Source organism: Emys orbicularis, chromosome 6 (genome assembly GCF_028017835.1).
Source record: "Emys orbicularis isolate rEmyOrb1 chromosome 6, rEmyOrb1.hap1, whole genome shotgun sequence".
Classification (NCBI taxonomy): domain Eukaryota; kingdom Metazoa; phylum Chordata; order Testudines; family Emydidae; genus Emys; species Emys orbicularis.
Genome location: NC_088688.1, coordinates 16,829,194 through 16,848,343, shown reverse-complemented (window position 1 = coordinate 16,848,343; position 19,150 = coordinate 16,829,194). Strand labels below are relative to the sequence as shown.

General features: G+C 46.8%; 1 protein-coding gene across 1 annotated transcript in view; it reads left to right on the top strand.

The window, feature by feature from the left end:
- Positions 1-18,087, top strand: part of MEX3C (mex-3 RNA binding family member C) — a 34,539-nt gene extending 16,452 nt beyond the window's left edge. The window contains exon 2 of the mRNA XM_065406087.1: positions 14,959-18,087. Coding sequence (XP_065262159.1) covers positions 14,959-16,184 — 1,226 coding nt within the window. The 3' untranslated portion in view covers positions 16,185-18,087. The remainder of the gene's footprint in view (positions 1-14,958) is intronic.
- Positions 18,088-19,150: the final 1,063 nt, after the last annotated feature.

Genomic DNA, 19,150 nt, shown 5'->3' with positions numbered 1-19,150 from the left:
GGAACAGCTTCCATATGAGAAGAAATTAAAAATACTAGGACTGTTCAGCTTTATAGACTTCTGTCAGATCCCCTGTTGGGTAGAGGGGGTCTATAAAATCATGAATGGTCTGGTGAAAGTGAATAAAGAAGTGTTTTACCCCTTCACATAACACAAGAACCAGGGGTCACCCAATTAAATTAATAGGCATCAGGTTTTAAACAAACCTACGAAAGTACTTCTTCACACAACGCAGAGTCAACCTGTGGAAAGCCTTGCTAGAGGATGTTGTGAAGGCCAAAAGTATAACTGGGTTCAGAAAATAATTAGATAATTTCATGGAGGATAGGTCAATCAATGACTATTAGCAAGGATTGGCAGGGATGTAACCCATGTTCTGAGTGTCCCTATGCTTCTGACTGCCGGATACTGGGATTGAACAACAGGGGATGGATCACTTGATAATTGCCCTGTTCTGTTCAGTCCCTCTGAAGCAGCTGGCATTGGCCACTGTTGGAAGGCAGGATATTGGCCTAGATGGACCATTGGTCTGGCCCAGTATGGCCATTTTTATGTTCACCTCACAACTGGGTAGTGACTGCTTGTTAACCACCTATCATTGGGGATGTTCTGAGACCATTTGGAAGGAGAGAAGGATTACTTAACAGTAAGTGTTCTTTGACTATATTGCCTCTGCAGATCCATGCCCGATTTCCCACTTCTGAAGAATCACTTCGGAGGAGTCACTTCAATTTTAGTGGAAGGAAATAATTGAGGGAGATTGGGACTGGAGTTCCTTCCTTAATGTTTACGGGTGTGTCTACACTAGAGCAGCATAGCAATGGCACTGCGGTGCCCTAGTGTAGACCTGTGGTCACCAACTGGTCGATCGTGATTAACTGGTCGATCCTGGAGACTCTCCCAGTCGATCGCGATCTCTGGTCGCTAAAAGTCTGGTGGTGCAGCAGGTCTGTCGCTAAGGCAGGCTCCCTGCCTGCCCCAGCCCCATGCTGCTCCCAGAAGCGGCCATCACGCCCCCGGGGGAGGGGAGGCAGGGGTCTCCGTGCACTGCTCCTACCTGCAAACACCGCCCATGCAGTTCCCATTGGCTGGGAACAGGGAACTCTGGCCAATGGGAGCTGCAGGGGTGGTGCCTGCAGAGAGGGGCAGCATGTGGAGCCATGTCTGTCCTCCCCTCCCCCCCCCGGGGCCTCAATGGAGCGTTGGCCCCTTCTGTGAGCGGCGTGGGGCCGGGGCAGGCAGGAGCCTTCTTTAGCCCCGCTGCACCACCAACCGGGAGCCACCTCAAGTAACTGCAGCCCGGCAGAACCCCAACCCCCTGCCCCTCACAGAGCCAGCACCCCGATCCCCCTCCTGCACCCAAGCCTCAGCCCCCTCCTGGAGTCTGCACCCTGAACCCCCTCCTGCACCCCAGCCCTGAGGGGCTCCCAAGCCTGCACCCTGAACCCCTGTCCCAGCCCTGAGCCCCCCTCCCAGAGCCAGCACCCCATACCCTCTCCTGCACCCCATACCCTTGCCCTGAGCCCCTCCGTGAGCCAGCATCCTGTACCTTCTGCCCCAGCCCTTCAGCCCCCTCCCCAAGCCAGCACCCCATACCCCTTCCTGCACTTTAACATTCTGTCCCAGCCCGGAGCCCCCTCCTGCACCCAAACTCCCTCCCAGAGCTTGCATCCCTCACACCCTCCTGCACCCCAACCCCCTGCCCCAGGCTTAGCCCGGAGCCCCCTTCCACAATGCAAACCCCTCAGCCCAGAGCCCACACCCCCTCCTGAACCCCAACCCCTGACCCAGCCTGGTGAAAGTGAGTGAGGGTGGGGGAGAGCGAGTGACTGGGGGAGGAGGGGTGGAAGGGGTGGGGCCTCGAGGAAGGGGCGGATAGATCTTGGGTTGCCCTTAAATTCAAAAAGTGATCTTGTGCGTAAAAAGGTTGGAGACCACTGGTGTAGACACTTCCTACATTGAAGGAAGCTGGTTTTCCATCAGGAGAGTTAATCCACCTTTTCAATAGGCGGTAGCTAGGTCAACCTAGCTGTCTACACCAGGGTTTAGGTTGACCCAATTACAGAGCTGAGGGCACATCCATTTTTCACAGCTGTGAGCAACATAGCTAGGTCGATCTCTTTTTAAGTGTAGACCAGGCCTCGGTGTTGGGCTGCATGAGAAGGGGCTCCAGTAGTCATTGCTTTTCTAGATGGTTCTTTTATCAAGTCATTTTGAGGTTTCCCCTTCCAAATCTTGGTGCATGAAACTTGTTATCTTAACAGTTTGTCTCATCTGGTTTATGATGTCGAAGTCCATAAGAACATGATTATTATTGCCTATTAACAAAAGATTAGAACTGTCTAGAGCAGTGGTGCCCAAGCTTTTCCTGCCCCGCCCCACATACCAGTAATTGAATGTGTCATAGAATATCAGGGTTGGAAGGGACCTCAGGAGGTCATCTAGTCCAACCCCCTGCTCAAAACAGAACCAATTCCCAACTAAATCATCCCAGCCAGGGCTTTGTCAAGCCAGGCCTTAAAAACCTCCAAGGAAGGAGTCTCCACCACCTCCCTAGGTAACGCATTCCAGTGCTTCACCACCCTCCTAGTGAAATAGTGTTTCCTAATATCCAACCTAGACCTCCCCCACTGCAACTTGAGACCATTGCTCCTTGTTCTGTCATCTGCCACCACTGAGAACAGCCGAGCTCCATCCTCTTTGGAACCCCCCCTCGGGTAGTTGAAGGCTGCTATCAAATCCCCCCTCATTCTTCTCTTCTGGAGACTAAACAATCCCAGTTCCCTCAGCCTCTCCTCATAAGTCATGCGCTCCAGACCCCTAATCATTTTTGTTGCCCTCCGCTGGACTCTTTCCAATTTTTCCACATCCTTCTTGTAGTGTGGGGCCCAAAACTGGACACAGTACTCCAGATGAGGCCTCACCAATGTCGAATAAAGGGGAACGATCACGTTCCTCCATCTGCTGGCAATGCCCCTACTTATACAGCCCAAAATGCCGTTAGCCTTCTTGGCAACAAGAGCACACTTGACTCATATCCAGCTTCTCGTCCACTGTGACCCCTAGGTCCTTTTCTGCAGAACTGCTACCTAGCCATTCGGTCCCTAGTCTGTAGCTGTGCATGGGATTCTTCCGTCCTAAGTGCAGGACTCTGCACTTGTCCTTGTTGAACCTCATCAGGTTTCTTTTGGCCCAATCCTCTAATTTGTCTAGGTCCCTCTGTATCCGATCCCTACCCTCTAGTGTATCTACCACGCCTCCTAGTTTAGTGTCATTGGCAAACTTGCTGAGAGTGCAGTCCACACCATCCTCCAGATCGTTAATAAAGATATTAAACAAAACCGGCCCCAGGACCGACCCTTGGGGCACTCCACTTGAAACTGGCTGCTAACTAGACATGGAGCCATTGATCACTATCCGTTGAGCCCGATGATCTAGCCAGCTTTCTATCCACCTTATAGTCACTTCATCCAGTCCATACTTGTTTAACTTGCTGACAAGAATACTGTGGGAGACTGTATCAAAAGCTTTGCTAAAGTCAAGGAATAACACATCCACTGCTTTCCCCTCATCCACAGAGCCAGTTATCTCATCATAGAAGGCAATTAGGTTAGTCAGGCACGACTTCCCCTTGGTGAATCCATGCTGACTGTTCCTGATCACTTTCCTCTCCTCTAAGTGTTTCATAATTGATTCCTTGAGGACCTGCTCCATGATTTTTCCAGGGACTGAGGTGAGGCTGACTGGCCTGTAGTTCCCCGGATCCTCCTTCTTCCCTTTTTTAAAGATGGGCACTACATTAGCCTTTTTCCAGTCATCCGGGACCTCCCCCGATCGCCATGAGTTTTCAAAAATAATGGCTAATGGCTCTGCAATCTCATCCGCCAACTCCTTTAGCACCCTCGGATGCAGCGCATCCGGCCCCATGGACTTGTGCACATCCAGTTTTTCTAAATAGTCCCGAACCACTTCTTTCTCCACAGAGGGCGGGTCACCTTCTTCCCATATTGTGCTGCCCAGTGCAGCAGTCTGGGAGCTGACCTTGTTTGTGAAGACAGAGGCAAAAAAATCATTGAGTACATTAGCTTTTTCCACATCCTCGGTCACTAGGTTGCCTCCCTCATTCAGTAAGGGGCCCACACTTTCCTTGACTTTCTTCTTCTTGCTAACATACCTGAAGAAACCCTTCTTGTTACTCTTAACATCTCTTGCTAGCTGCAACTCCAAGTGTGATTTGGCCTTCCTGATTTCACTCCTGCATGCCTGAGCAATATTTTTATACTCCTCCCTGGTCATTTGTCCAATCTTCCACTTCTTGTAAGCTTCTTTTTTGCGTTTAAGATCAGCAAGGATTTCACTGTTTAGCCAAGCTGGTCGCCTGCCATATTTACTATTCTTTCTACACATCGGGATGGTTTGTTCCTGCAACCGCAATAAGGATTCTTTAAAATACAGCCAGCTCTCCTGGACCCCTTTGCCCTTCATGTTATTCTCCCAGGGGAGCCTGCCCATCTGTTCCCTGAGGGAGTCAAAGTCTGCTTTTCTGAAGTCCAGGGTCCGTATTCTGCTGCTCTCCTTTCTTCCTTGTGTCAGAATCCTGAACTCGACCATCTCATGGTCACTGCCTCCCAGGTTCCCATCCACTTCTGCTTCCCCTACTAATTCTTCCCTGTTTGTGAGCAGCAGGTCAAGAAAAGCTCTGCCCCTAGTTGGTTCCTCCAGCACTTGCACCAGGAAATTGTCCCCTACACTTTCCAAAAACTTCCTGGATTGTCTGTGCACCGCTGTATTGCTCTCCCAGCAGATATCAGGGTGATTAAAGTCTCCCATGAGAACCAGGGCCTGCGATCTAGCAACTTCTGCTAGTTGTCCGCACACACACACACCTTCCATTGCCACACAGTTGGCAGCAGAGGCGCTTGGGCTCGGGGAGGAGCTGGGGCTAGAGGTGGAGAGGGAATGAGGGCAGGGCTGGGGGCAAAGCAGAGGGCAGAACTCGGCTAAGTGGTGCTCCCTCCCTGCCCCCCATGGGGCTGGCCTGGGCCCTGCTGTGTGCACACCCTCAAATGTTCCTCTGCACCCACTTACAGGGGGCACACCCCATAGTTTGGGGGCCACTGGTAGGGCATTAGTATTACCATTTCAGCTGCTACATTTAGGAACATCAGTGTTTTCTCCTCAACTATTTGGTGTTGATTTTTTTTGTTTTTTGTGTTGAAGCCAAAAGTTGAAATTTAATAGATATTTTAAAATTTGTTTGTCTGTCCTGCAGGGCTTTGGAGCGGAGCTGGAGCGTGGAGCAGCTCCGGATCAGTGGAGCTGCAGGTTTTTGCCTGGAGCTGGAGCACAGCTCCAAAGGCCTGCTCTTGTGCTCCTCATAGGCATCGCTCTAGCTATAGTACAGTTGAGACATCTCCACTCCACACCCATATTTTGAGATTCCGATTTGAACAAATAAAAGCTCAGTAAAATTGCTAGGTACATCCCTCTGTTCTGAATCTGGAGTTGCCCTATCTACAGTGGCAGAACCTGGTAGAAACAAACACAGAACATCTTGGAAGGAGCTATTACTATAAAATAATTCTTGCCCTTTAAAAAGACTTAATAAATGATTGCATGGGGTAAATAAGGACATTCTTAATGTAATCCTGACAGGCTTATTTATCACAAATCATCTTCCCTTCCCCTTTATGAACTGAGCCCTCTTCCTAAATGCCCTGGGTTGTGTATTGTAAATATATGTACATTTTAAATACGAAAAACTAACTAGATCAGGCAGCTAGCTAAGGCCTTTTACCTGGGCAATATTGTCCTAAAATATTACCCCTGCAGTGCCTCTGTGTATTGTATAAGGCTGAGCATGCCATCAGCACTTGTATGATAAATATTTGTCTAATGCAGTATGCTACCTCTCTTGAAGCCATTAGTTAGCCATGTTTCCGACACTATTTTTTTTTCTTAAACTCATGATTTGTAATAGCCACCCAGCCCTAGCTGATTAACGAACACACATGCCAAATCTGTTTTTAGGCGTTGAGACAGTTTATGTTGCCAAAGACCTATTTTGTCCTTTAGATATTTATTTGAGCCTAAACACATGTTTATTTGAGAGATAAGACCTGCTCTAAAGGAGGAAATTGCGTTTCTTGGGGAAGTATAATATTTATAGCTTGTAAAATTCCTGGTCAGACAAGTCTGTCTTAAGAAAAAGGGGAGGAGGTTTGAGAAAGATAAGCCAAACCAAGTGTTCTCGTTTTCCTTGGAGTATCAACTTCAGGCTTAATGTACTTCTTCGTATATGACCAGCACAAATCAACCAGCAAATAGTTAAGGCCCCAATCCTTCAAAGACTTAGGTGTTGTCTACGCTTGTTAAATATGACAGCAAAAAGGGGGGGGGGGGAAATCTTAGCGCTTCTCTATGCTTTATAACAATGCACACACTGGGGTGTGATTTCTAAAGTGCATCAATGTGTTTCCCATTAATTGGTCTGTGTTGACCATGCTAGTGCACGCTAAAAGTTTTCTAGCACAGTTTAACATAGCGTAACAGCACTGTGTTGAGGTGCACTACAGAACATTTAGTGCACACCAGCAGGTCTACATGGACCAATTAATGTGCAGCATGTTCGTGCACTTTAGAAATCATACCCTTATAATGTACATTATCCCACTGTGTAGACAAGCCTTCAATTACACACATTATTTTTATATAATCTATAAAAAAGGTCTTATACAGTAACTCCTCACTTAATGCGATTTTTATGCAAAACGATGTTAAGTGAATTCAGTTTCCCCATAAGAATTAATGTAAATAGGGGGGGTTAGGTTCCAGGGAAACTTTTTTCGCCAGACAAAAGACATTATATTCATATACAGTATAAGTTTTAAACCGTTTAATATTGTACACAGCAATGAATGACTGTGAAGCTTGGTTGATGTGGTGGAGTCAGAGGGAGGGATATTTCTCAGGGAATGCCTTGCTGCTAAATGATGAACTAGCACTCCGTTGAGCCCTCAAGGGTTAATACATTGTTGTTAATGTAGCCTCACTCTACAAGGCAGCATGGACTGAGGCAGGAGGGAGGAAACACAATAGACGCAGGGCAGTAGCTGCAAACACTTCCCTGCAAAAACTGAACATGATGATGAACCCACGCCATCCAGCTGGAGCGCACCACTCCCTCTCCCTGACAGCATATGCACTGCTGCCCAAGTGCTGACTTTCCAAAGTGCTGGGGGGATGCGTGCATGAGAGAGAGACATGCATTGCGCCTTTAAGTACGCTGTCCCCACTTCAAGTATGTTGCCCTTTTAAGCAGATCAAACAGGAAGCAACAGCTTCCAGCAAGCTCCCTCCTTTCTGTCCCTCTGCCCTGTCCTCCTCTTCCGCTTTGTGGAGAGGGGGGAGAGGAGCAGGGGGACATCCTGATATCAGCACCCCTCTCTCCCCCTCCCCCAGGAAGCTCCTGGGAGCAGCTCCAAGGCAGTGGGCAGGGCAGGAGCAGCATGGCAATGGTGGGAGGGCCACCTGAACTACTGCTGGGCAGCTGTCGAGCCATGTACCTTACAGGGAATTTAGGGGAGCTGATGGGGGGGGGGGGGGGAGACTGCTCCCCCCCATTTCTAATCCCCACAAGGAGGGGCTGCTCTTCCAGAGAATCCTCCAAACAGTGGACAAAGCAGGCAGCTGCCAAACAACGTTATAGGGGAACATTGCGCAACTTTAAACAAGCTTGTTCCCTAATAGATCAGCAACGTAACAACATTAAGTGAGGCGTTACTGTACTGGTATAACGTTATTCACGTTCAGCAAAGCAAAATAAACTATACCAGTATAAAACCCCCTTATCTGGTGTAACCACATCTGAAAGAGGCTTTTAGTGGCATAACTATATCAGTTTAAACAAAACAAAACAAAATCTCACCCCTTGCCGACAGCTATGCCAGTCTACACTTAGTTTTATCGTGCCTTACTCAGTGGTAAAGTTAAGCACAGTTGTAGGCCCATTTAAAATCAGGGGAACGACTCAAGTTACGGATATATTTACACTACAGTATCAATACAAGGGTTTTTGTGGTCGATATAGTTAGTCCACCTCTCCAAGAGGTGGTAGCTAGGTCAGTGGAAGAATTCTTCCATCAACCTAGCTGTGTCTACAACATGGGTTAGGTCAACCTTACTACCGTTCTCAGGATGAGAAATTTTTCATGGCCCTGGTGATGCAACTAAAGTTAATCTAAGTGTAGACCAGGCCTCAGTCTACAGTACTCCTTGGCTGTCAGACTTCACTGTTCATGTCTGTTTACATTTGTTAGTGGTCCCCGACCTTTTTTGTCTGGCGGGCGCCAGACAACGAGCCATGGAGGACCGTGGCGGCGGACAAGCGTCCGCCGAAATGCCGCCGACAAGCGGCAACGTCCATAGGCGTCACTGCCGAAATGCCGCCGACAAGCAGCGTCCTCCAGAGGCGGCGCCGCCGAAATGCCGTCAAAAATCGGCGGCATTTTGGCGGTGACGCCTATTGACGTTGCCGCTCGTCAGCGGCATTTTGGCAGATGCTCGTCTGGCGGCCAGTACGCTGGCGCACTTGGACGCCCCGGTGGGCGTCATGGCGCCCGCAGGCACCGCGTTGGGGACCCCTGTTCTGCATTATCTTGCATCAGAATTTCTATTCAATTCAAGAATTAGGAGACACCAGGGCGGAGGAGGGTTGGGGGATTTTTTTTTTCATATGCATGCGTTTTTGTCCCTGACTCAACAGGCTGAGAAACCTCTTGATTTGTACAGTGGCCATATGACTCTTAATAGCTTAATGATTCCATGTCAGACTGAAGGCAACGTGCTCAGATGCAGCATACTGTACAAGGAAATGGAATCGGCCAAGCTGTGCATCATCACCTCTGCAGTGACTAATAGAGGAGGGTAGGGAACCAGAACAGCCAAGTAAAAACAAATAGAAAAATCGTTCTAATAGAACTATATAATGAGGTTTAACGACCTTGTTATGACACAGTTGCCTTTTACAATAGTCTATTATGGGTGTCTTCCAGCTTTCCTAGCAAACTAAACTGAGTTGGTATTGATTGATGCATTCATAGGTCTCTGGTGTTGTACATGATGATTAGGGTCCTACCAAATTCACAGCCATGAACGCATCACAGATCATGAAATCTGATCTCCCCTGTGAAATCTGGTTATTGTAGGGGAGGGACAAGGTCGGGGGTGGTCCTGGCCAGGGCCAGGGAAAGACGGGACTTCCTCTTCCCCAGCAGGGGCCACTCAAGGAGCCAGGTCAGACCCACTTCTGGGAACGTAGAACTAGATAAATTCATGGAGCATAGGTCCATCAGTGGCTATTAGCCAGGATGGGCAGGGATGGTGTCCCTAGCCTCTGTTTGCCAGAAGCTGTGAATGGACGATGGGATGGATCACTTGATGATTACCTGTTCTGTTCATTCCCTCTGGGGCACTTGGTATTGGACGCTGTCGGAAGACAGGGTATTGGGCTAGATGGACCTTTGGTCTGACCCAGTATGGCTGTTCTTATGTTCTAACTTCACCTGGCTGCAAGAAGCTCTGCGGCTGCTGGCTGGGACAGCCTCCGATCCAGGCGGGAGGCTTCTGGGAAAACTTGGACATATGGTAACCCACCCCACCCATACTCTGTGAACCTCACTTCTTTGCTGCTGCTGGCGGTGGCACTGGCTTTAGAGGCTGGTTCACTAGAGGGGTGGTGAAGCACTGGAATGGGTTACCTAGGGAGGTGGTGGAACCTCCATCCTTAGAGGTTTTTAAGGCCCGGCTTGAGAAAGCCCTGGCTGGGATGATTTAGTTCAGGGGTCTCAAACTCAGATGACCCAGAGAGCCGCATGAGGACAAGTGCATTGGCCCGAGGGCCGCATTACTGACTCTCCCCCCCCCCCCGGTTCCTATGGCCCTGCCCCCACTCCACCCCTTCCAATTAGGCCCCTTCCCTGCCCCATTCCAATCCCTGCCCTGAAGTCCCCACCCCAACGCTGCCCCCAGGGGGTGCAGAAAGGGTGCAGGGTGCAGCAAGGGCTGAGGGCAGGGAGTTGAGGTGCAGGAGGTGTGCAGGGTGCTCAGGGCAGGGAGTTGGTGTGTGGGGTACAAGAGGAGTGTGGCAGGGGGTCGGGGTGCGGGGTGCAGCAGGTGGCTCAGGGCAGGGAGTGCAGGAGGGGTGCAGGATGGGGCAGGGGGCTCAGGGCAGGGAGTGCAGGAGGGGTGCAGGATGTGGCAGGGGCTCAGGGCAGGGATTTGGGGGTGTAGGAGGGGTGTGGGATGTGGCAGGGGGCTCAGGGCAGGGAGTTGGGGTGTGGGATGTGGCAGGGGCTCAGGGCAGGGATTTGGGGGTGTAGGAGGGGTGTGGGATGTGGCAAGGGGCTCAGGGCAGGGAGTTGGGGGTGCAGGATGTGGCAGGGAGTTGGGGGGTGGGATGTGGCAGGGGCTCAGGGCAGGGATTTGGGGGTGTAGGAGGGGTGTGGGATGTGGCAGGGGGCTCAGGGCAGGGAGTTGGGGTGTGGGATGTGGCAGGGGGCTCAGGGCAGGGAGTTGGGGTGTGGGATGTGGCAGGGGGCTCAGGGCAGGGAGTTGGGGGTGTAGGAGGGGTGTGGGATGTGGCAGGGGCTCAAGGCAGGGAGTTGGGGGGTGGGATGTGGCAGGGGCTCAGGGCAGGGAGTTGGGGGTGCAGGAGGGGTTCAGGGTGTGAGCTCCAGCCTGGTGCTGCTTACCTAGAGCAGCTCCATGCTGCTCTGTTCCAGGAAGCAGCTGGAACCGTGTCCCTGCAGCCCCTGGGGGAGGGGGAGGGGAAGGGGAAGGGGCTCAGGCTTCCTTGCTTGTGCAGCTCTTGCTGCTCTTCTAGGTACCTCCCACGAAGCTCCCATTGGCCGCGGTTCCCTGTTTCCGGCCAATGGGAGCTGTGGGGGGCGGTGCCTGGCAGGAGGCAATTCCAGAGCCCTCTGCCTCCTTCCCCCGGCCCAAAGGGGCGTGCTGCCGGCTGCTTCAGAGAGCCGCGCGGCGCTTGCAGCATCAGGAGGCAATCCCATGGGTAGGCAGAGGGGCGGGGGAGCACGGGGAGCTTGGCGGGCCACACACGAGCCCTGCGGGCAGCGTGTTTGAGACCCCTGATTTAGTTGGTCCTGCTTTAAGCGGGGAGTTGGACTAGATGACCTCCTGAGGTCTCTTCCAAACCTAAACTTGTATGTATGTATATATGGTACCCAGCCAGCAGCCACTGCTCTCCAGCTGCCCAGCTCTGAAGGCAGCGCCCCTGCCAGCAGCAGTGCAGAAGTGAGGGTGGCAATCCCATGACCCCTCTACAATAACCTTGCAACCCCCATGACCCTCTTTGGGTCAGGACCCCCCCCATCCCCAGTTACACCCCCATGAAATCATAAAATTGATTATTTTTAAAATCCAATGACCGTGAAATTGGTCAAAATGGACTATGAATTTGGTAGGGCCCTAATGATTTCCTTCAGTGGCAGTTGTTTCTATCCTTTAGATGAAGTTTGAGAGTATACCTTGGATTTGGTGGAAAACACTTTCTTGTGAAGCCAATTTTTTAAATGTCTGAGGTATTGTTCTGCCACCTTTTGGCAAGACTCAGATCTGGGGCTTTGCTTTTTCGAGGCTGATGAGCCATATCTTAAAAGAAAGCCATGCTCCTCTTGGTCAGTGCACCATTCAGAATGCTGACATGTTATGAAACCTTCTTATCAATGTGAATTGTACTGGGGCTGAAGTTTATTAAAAGCAACATTTTTATGAGTTTTCAGCTGACGTGACAAGTCCCTGCAGGTTGCGAGGATTGGGTGTTGGTGACAGAAGACTAGCTACCAGGGAAACTTGTTTTGAATGTGTAACTTACTCAGATTGGTAAAGCACCATGGAAACTAGTATTCAATAGGCTCAAATCTGCTATTTTAAATCACATTTTGTGCCAAATCTACTCTAAAGTGTTTAAGGCTTTCTTTAAATGTTCATGTTTCATACCCTCTATGAAATAAAGACATATAGTATCAGTTATCCAAGTGGAATGAAGGAAATTAAAGTAATTCTTGCTAGTGTGTGCTGTGGGGGGGGGGTAGTTGGTGCACATGCGGAGGATATGACTTCAATTTGGGGGCATTCGGATAAACAAGACTTTACTGGATTGAAAAGCTTAGCAGCAGCATATTGGACTCACAGTGGGTTAGTTTATCCCCAGAGGCAAATTTCATGTTGCTTTGTCAACTTGGTTTTGGATGTCACCACAAACACTAAGGGCAGGCTGGGCACTTATTCAGAGTGGGAAGCCCACAACACAATCTAGGGAAATTACCTAAATTACCTAAATAAAAAAGAGGAAATTACCTAAATTAGGAGCTATATTGTACGTTAATGTTGTTAGCAGAGAAATTGACCCTTTCTCCAAAAGTTGATCCCTACAACCTCCCATAATGCTTGTGACATCTGACTTTTTCTGAGTCCTCCCATTCAATTGCTGGTGTGGCAGTTGTCCTGCTAGATGGATTTGAATATTAGCAGACTCCACTCCCAAATCACTTGCATAAAATCTTTCTTTACAAAGTAAATGAAAGGGACACATCGTCGCTTTTTGGCGGGTTTGTTTTTTTTACTAAATTTAATTTAAAATTTCCCTTTCTGCAAGCATCCTTGTACATAGTATAGCCTGGAATATTTGATAGAAAATCCTTAATTTTTTTTAAAGAGCCTTTTCTAAGGTTTTCTGGTTGACAGTAAGGGGCCTGCTCAGCAAAGGAGAGCAGTTGGGCACAGACCCAGTGCCACCCACACCATTTGTACCGGTTTCTTCTTCTCACCTGCCTGCTTTCTGGCCTTGACAGCAGCATTGCAACGTAGGGCTTCTTAGGGCACATCTACGTGAGGATAAAAGATCCAGGGCGTGAGCCGCTGGCTCGGGATCCGGGGCTAAACGTTGCTGGGTAGATGTTCTGGCTTGGGCTGGGACCCTCCACCCTTGTAGGCAACCTAAGCCCAAACGCCTGCACACCAATTTTTTGGCCCAAGGCCCACAAGCCTAAGTCAGCTGACCTGACCTCCCCTGGGCTTCTAAACTCCTAGAAAGGATCTGCAGAGGAGCCCCAAGAGGTAATGATCTCTTCCCCCCCCACCCCCCTCCAACACACACACACTCACTCCCTGCAGCCCGAGTAGCCGTATCCATGCTGCTATTTTTTATCTGCTAGCTGGAGTCTGTCTACCTGGGCTAGGAGGCTTGCTCCCAGCTCAGTGTAGACATACCTCGTGTCCTAAAGAACTTCTGCAGCTCACTGACCGAGTCTGTTGGCTACTTCTGGGTCCTGATGATGTGCAGCAGGAATTCAAGTTGCTTGTGTGTGCAACATGCTAAAAATCCTCACGTATTTTTGGAAGAGGCCTGCCTGCCATTTTGTCCTCAAACTTTGAATTATACAAGTGTAAAGCTTCTTTAACGATTCATTTCTACTCCTCCAGCATTCATTGTGTAAATACAGCCTGAAAATCCCAGCAAGCGCCTAATGTACAAAGATTATACCAAATTATGTATAAGGAGAAAACTGGCAGACTCTTACTCAACAGGCTGGGAGGGAAGTCTCCACTTATCAAATGAGGCAAGAGTAAAGCATAAATGATACCAGTACTCACTGGTAACAATGACCCTTCTTGGGAAATGTCATGTTTTGAGGATGTTGATTTAAGTACCTAGTACGTGTTCCCTAACTCCTGTCAGTGTTGGATTTCTCTGTACTGAACACTTCTGATGGGTGGGGGGGGGAGCAGGAGAAGTCAGTGGACTGTGTGTTAATGCAAGCTGGTGTGCCTTGTTTGTTTGTTTTTGTTTTTCGAGCGTTTAGCTTGTTCCTGTAGGTGTTCAGCATGCATCTTGAAATGATTGAGGAAATATACCCCACAAACCCAGAAACGCACAGAATTCTAGTTAATTTCCACAGTGCCTGTAAATGTAATAAGTGCTATGTGGTGGTGGTGGAGCCGAGTATACTTGACTTTTGCTCTGTAATGTGAGGGCATTTATCCAGAGTGTGTTTTTTGTTTTTTTAACAACTCATGGAGCACGAGTGTAGATAAGGCTACAGGTACGTAGGCCTAATTGACACGGCGTTGAAAGGCTGCCAGCACCTTGCCTGGTGTTCCCACTGCTACTACAACTCGTGGAGGTCTACCAGTGCTAACATTGAAAATTCATCACAAAGTAACTGATGTAGACGGGGCTGAAAAGAGTTGAATTGAACAGCTGAGTAGCAAAATTTCTACCCCCTCTCCCTCCCCCCCCAACGTTGTCACAGGTAAACCCTTAGCATGCACCTAAGCCAGTGAATTTCTTTTCATCTTAAACGTTGACACCTATTAGAAGATTGCTTTTGTCAGTAGAACTGACATTCCATAAAATTCTCGATGGTGCGGTAAACGCTGTGCTCGAGGAGATGAAAACTTTTATTGCATCACTTACAACTCTGATATCTCAGTGAGTTTAATTTCACTTTCTTCTCTGGGAAACATTGGAAAGGTGCTATCTTTAATAATGTGTTTATTTAAAAAAAAAAAAAAAAACCAGAGAAATAACACAGCCTCATCGAATAGGCCAAGCACTAGGGGAATTGCCTTCAGGATAGATTGTAGTATTAAGGAATAATGTAAAAACACTTTTTTAAAGTGATTAAGAAAAATCAATTGAATAATGTTACTGCACAGTGTGTTAGTTTCACCCTTGTGGTCACCACAGATCAGCGTGGAAATAATTGAGAGAGAAGTTTTTGCTGCTTTCACTGACATTACTTGTGAGAAGACCAGATGGCTTCAGGTTTCACCCTTGCAGTTCCTTGAAGCTTGCAAGCATTTTAAAACAGTAGATTGTTTTCTTGTGGTTTTTTAAAATCATTCTTTACTAAATATGTGTTTCTTTCCTCTAAACAGGTTGCAAAATAAAAGCATTAAGGGCCAAGACGAATACCTACATTAAGACCCCTGTTCGTGGAGAAGAACCCATTTTTGTCGTCACTGGACGAAAAGAGGATGTAGCCATGGCTAAAAGGGAAATTCTCTCAGCAGCTGAACACTTCTCCATGATCAGAGCATCACGCAACAAAAATGGTCCTGCTCTGGGCGGGTTGCCATGTACTCCCAACCTGCCAGGTCAGACTACAGTCCAAGTCAGGGTGCCTTACCGTGTAGTTGGGCTAGTGGTTGGACCCAAAGGAGCTACAATCAAAAGAATTCAGCAGCAGACACACACATACATTGTTACTCCCAGCAGAGACAAGGAGCCAGTCTTTGAGGTTACAGGGATGCCCGAAAATGTAGACCGTGCACGGGAAGAAATAGAAATGCATATTGCCATGCGCACTGGAAACTACATTGAGCTGAATGAAGAAAATGATTTCCATTACAATGGTACAGATGTGAGCTTTGAAGGCGGCACTCTTGGATCTGCTTGGCTTACTTCCAATCCTGTCCCTCCTAGCCGCACCAGAATGATTTCTAATTATAGAAATGACAGCTCCAGCTCCTTAGGAAGTGGCTCCACTGATTCCTATTTTGGAAGCAATAGATTGGCTGACTTCAGCCCAACAAGTCCATTCAGCACAGGAAACTTTTGGTTTGGAGAAACGTTGCCTTCAGTGGGCACAGAAGATCTTGCAGTTGACTCTCCTGCGTATGACTCCTTACCAACGCCTTCCCAAACTATCTGGACCCCTTTTGAACCAGTAAACCCGCTATCTGGCTTTGGTAGCGACCCTACTGGTAACATGAAGACTCAGCGTCGAGGGAGTCAGCCATCCACTCCTCGTCTGTCACCTACATTTCCTGAAACTTTGGAACATCCGCTTGCTAGGAGAGTGAGAAGTGACCCACCCAGTACATGCAACCAGGTTGGCCTTCCAATATACATCCCTGCTTTTTCTAATGGTACCAACAGCTACTCCTCTTCCAATGGCGGTTCTACATCCAGTTCGCCACCCGAGTCTAGACGAAAGCATGACTGTGTGATATGCTTTGAGAATGAAGTTATTGCTGCCCTAGTTCCTTGTGGCCACAATCTCTTCTGTATGGAATGTGCCAACAAGATCTGTGAAAAAGAAACTCCATCATGTCCAGTTTGCCAGACCGCTGTTACTCAGGCAATCCAAATTCACTCTTAAATATATATAGATATTATATATGGACTTTTTAAACTCTTAAAGGCATGGGTGTAATGGTACCCCCCCCAGTAAACTTCCTAATTAATTCTGACTGTTATTGGGCTTTCTTGGGATTAGGCTAAAGTTGTTAGTAAACTTATACTTTCTAAAAGGCTGCTACGGTAACACTAAACCTAGATGGTCTCTGTCCGGTTTGGTTTAAACAGATGGCATGTTTATCAGAGATACATCTGGTATAAGGCTAAGGCACAGTAGGGGGGAAACTTTAGATCAATTTCATAACCAAGAAAACAAATGAATTTTACAGGTTTTCTTAGTGATCTGTATTAGTGCTGGTAATGTCTGTGTTCCGGAGGCAATGAACCCCATAGCCTAAACAGAGAATTAGTCTGCGTGGGAGGGTTCATGGTATTATTGATGTATCAAAAAACACTTCCAATGCTGCCTTCTTTACACTGCCAGTTTTGAAATAGGTTTTGGGTTTTGTTTAGTTTTATTTTACAACAACTTGCGCCTAATTCTTCAGTATTGCAAATAACTTTTTAATGCACAGTTTGATTTTTTTTTTTTATTTTTATTTTTTTGGAATGGGTAAGGTTGTTGGCAGTTTTAAATAGATCACTGTTAATTGGGGGGAGGGGGGGAGAACGGGACGGACTGCCAAATTGACCTTCATCTCACCCAGTTTGTGAACAATGGTATGTTCAGAGGATCAGGAACGATTTGGTCTCCTTCATTGTGAATTCCTACCCATTGCTTTTCTTAATGGAATGTGGAGTAGCCTGACTGTGGCTTGATCCCATTTCAGTAAGGGCTTTGGGGTGCACATACTTTGGCTAATAGTGAGGATGCTAACATTCCATTCACTAGTCTGATCAAGGTGTTCTTAAATTACATTTTAGAGATTATATAGTTCAAAATGTGAAGCATTTTTATGTTCAATCCATACTTGTCTTGCACATTATATAAATATATATATATTTTATTTTAGTAAGGTAAAGGAAAATGGGGGAGGCGTGTATGTGCTCTTGTATAATTCCTGAAAGCAGCTGTGACCATGGCCCTTCAATTGTTTTACGTCATTTCAAAACTGTTTCCAATCACAACAAAAAATGTCTTTCGAATGTGCTGCTTACATTTCAACCTGTGGATGTCTCTAGCTTCTTCATCCTCAGTATGTTCCAAAATCTGTGCTGGCATATGAAAAAATGAAACCCCCACACACAAAGTGGAATTTTCTATTATTTTTTAAGTGTTATTTTCCCAAGAGACACACAAGCTTTTTTCCTCAGTATAGCAAAACAAATTCTATGTATTGAACTAGTAAATATACAGAAATTTTATTTTTTATTTCCACTTGAAGAGTTACATTTTGTATAAAAGTTTACAAATAATGGTTTTTATTTGACGATTTTTTCAGTATAAGAGTTGCCTTGATGGCATATTATGTAATGCATAACTTTAATGCTAATTGCTTGTAGAATAGTTAAATGTCAGTATTGAAACCTAATCTTTAGCTGCAGTCTTGTAGATATGAACAAATGTTCACCAAGCATGTATTTTGTATTTTATTGCATTGTACACTGCAACTAATAAGCCAAGGAATCGACAGATATTAGGTGCGTGTACCATTTCTATAAACCACAAACTAACAATGACAAACTATCAATATAGTTTAGTATTTGCTAATTTTACTACACTCTTTTTGTTATGTATATGTAGGGAGGTCATAGGGATTATAAATTCAATTTGAGTAAAGTTTAAAAACCATATATTTTATGATAAAGGGCCTTTAACTTATGATGGCCAAAGCACTGATATTATATATTTGCTGTAAAGAGAATTATAAGAGTTTTATTTTTCTGATATTAAAAGTTACTTAATAAAGACTTGTTTCCATTAACTTGAATGTTTTCTGATTTTTGCTGTCTTCATGGTTCTCATTTCAAGCCATGTTTGGGAAACTATAATCTGACTTGGCTCCTTTTCCCTCCCTTAAAACTTGGGGGTTGTATTGCTTAAGTGCTTTGCAAGTGAATAGTTTTTAATTTTACACAATCTTTTAAAAAAAATAGCAATGACTGACCAAATTTCAGAAAAGTTAGTTGTAGGACTGGTAATATCTGAGAGCAAATAGTCAAAATAATTTAGAAATTTTCTGTTCCAAGCCCATCTAAGATAAATTTATTTCCCTTCTTAGATACACACAAATGCAGCAGAAGAGAATTATCACATATTTGTTTGAACTAGTGTTTTACTTTCATTATTTCAGCAGTGTCAGTTCCTTGCTGATTTCAAGTTGCAGGTATAATTTTTTTTGCCTTTCCCATTTAATTGAAATTTTTAAACAATATCAGGTGCATTGCATTTGGTGTTAAACTGAATGTGAACACAGATGCATTGAGGTCTCAAGCATGGTATCTGTTCTACTTACTAAGGGTCAGATTCTGTTGCTCACCCTCATTTTGATCCTTAACTCGCTCTGCAAGCCACCCAGTTCTGATCCATTTTAGGAGTTTATAGCTCCCATTACTGTAGTGTTTGAGCATCTCAAACTTTAATGCATTTATCCTCTCAACGCCCCTGAGAGGTAGGGAAGTGCTATGATCCTGATTTGACACATGGGGAACTGAGGCACAGAGCAATTCAACTACTTGTCAAGGGTCACACAGGAATCCTGAGGCAGTGTGAGTTACTGAATCCCAGGCTGCTGCTCTAACCACTGGGCTACCCTTCCTCTGATTTCAGTGAGCTATAACTCCGCATGAGTAAGAGTGCAGAACTTGGCCCTAAATAGCCTTCAGAAACTGTCCAGAACTAGAAGGCGTGTGTATGTGTGTTAAAAATATGTATAATCTAACTGTGGGCAGTAAAGGATTTCTACCACCCGGCCAGATTCTGATGCCTCTGGTGCAGGCTGCTGCTGCTCAGGGTATCAATCTCCTGCATTAGGATTAAAAGGGAAG